At 64.4% G+C, this 270-nt stretch overlaps 1 protein-coding gene across 1 annotated transcript in view; it reads left to right on the top strand.

Moving 5' to 3' along the window:
* Positions 1 to 23: 23 nt before the first annotated feature.
* The window catches only part of ACY1 (aminoacylase 1), a gene marked incomplete at its 5' end in the record, with an annotated part of 1,187 nt that continues 940 nt past the window's right edge, over positions 24 to 270 (top strand). The window contains 2 exons of the mRNA XM_010163758.2: positions 24 to 170; positions 253 to 267. Coding sequence (XP_010162060.2) covers positions 24 to 170; positions 253 to 267 — 162 coding nt within the window. The remainder of the gene's footprint in view (positions 171 to 252; positions 268 to 270) is intronic.

Genomic DNA, 270 nt, shown 5'->3' with positions numbered 1-270 from the left:
GTGACTCTCCCTTGTATCCCCCGAGGCTCAAGTCCGACTCAAGCCTGACCCTGGGGGATGTCACCTCTCTCAACTTGACCATGCTGGAGGGGGGCGTCTCCTTCAACGTGGTGCCCTCTGAGATGGCAGCCGGCTTCGACATCCGCATCCCACCCACCGTGGACCTGAAGGTGGGCGCCGTGCCAGCCCCACCCAGGAGGGACGTGGGTGGGGGGTACCCCGCTCACACTCCTCCTCTGGTCTCTGTCTCAGGCCTTTGAGGAGCAGGTG

Source organism: Antrostomus carolinensis, unplaced genomic scaffold (genome assembly GCF_000700745.2).
Source record: "Antrostomus carolinensis isolate BGI_N321 unplaced genomic scaffold, ASM70074v2 scaffold36382, whole genome shotgun sequence".
NCBI lineage: Eukaryota > Metazoa > Chordata > Aves > Caprimulgiformes > Caprimulgidae > Antrostomus > Antrostomus carolinensis.
The sequence above is the reverse complement of the archived record's forward strand: the minus strand, read 5'-3'. Positions and strand labels throughout refer to the sequence as shown.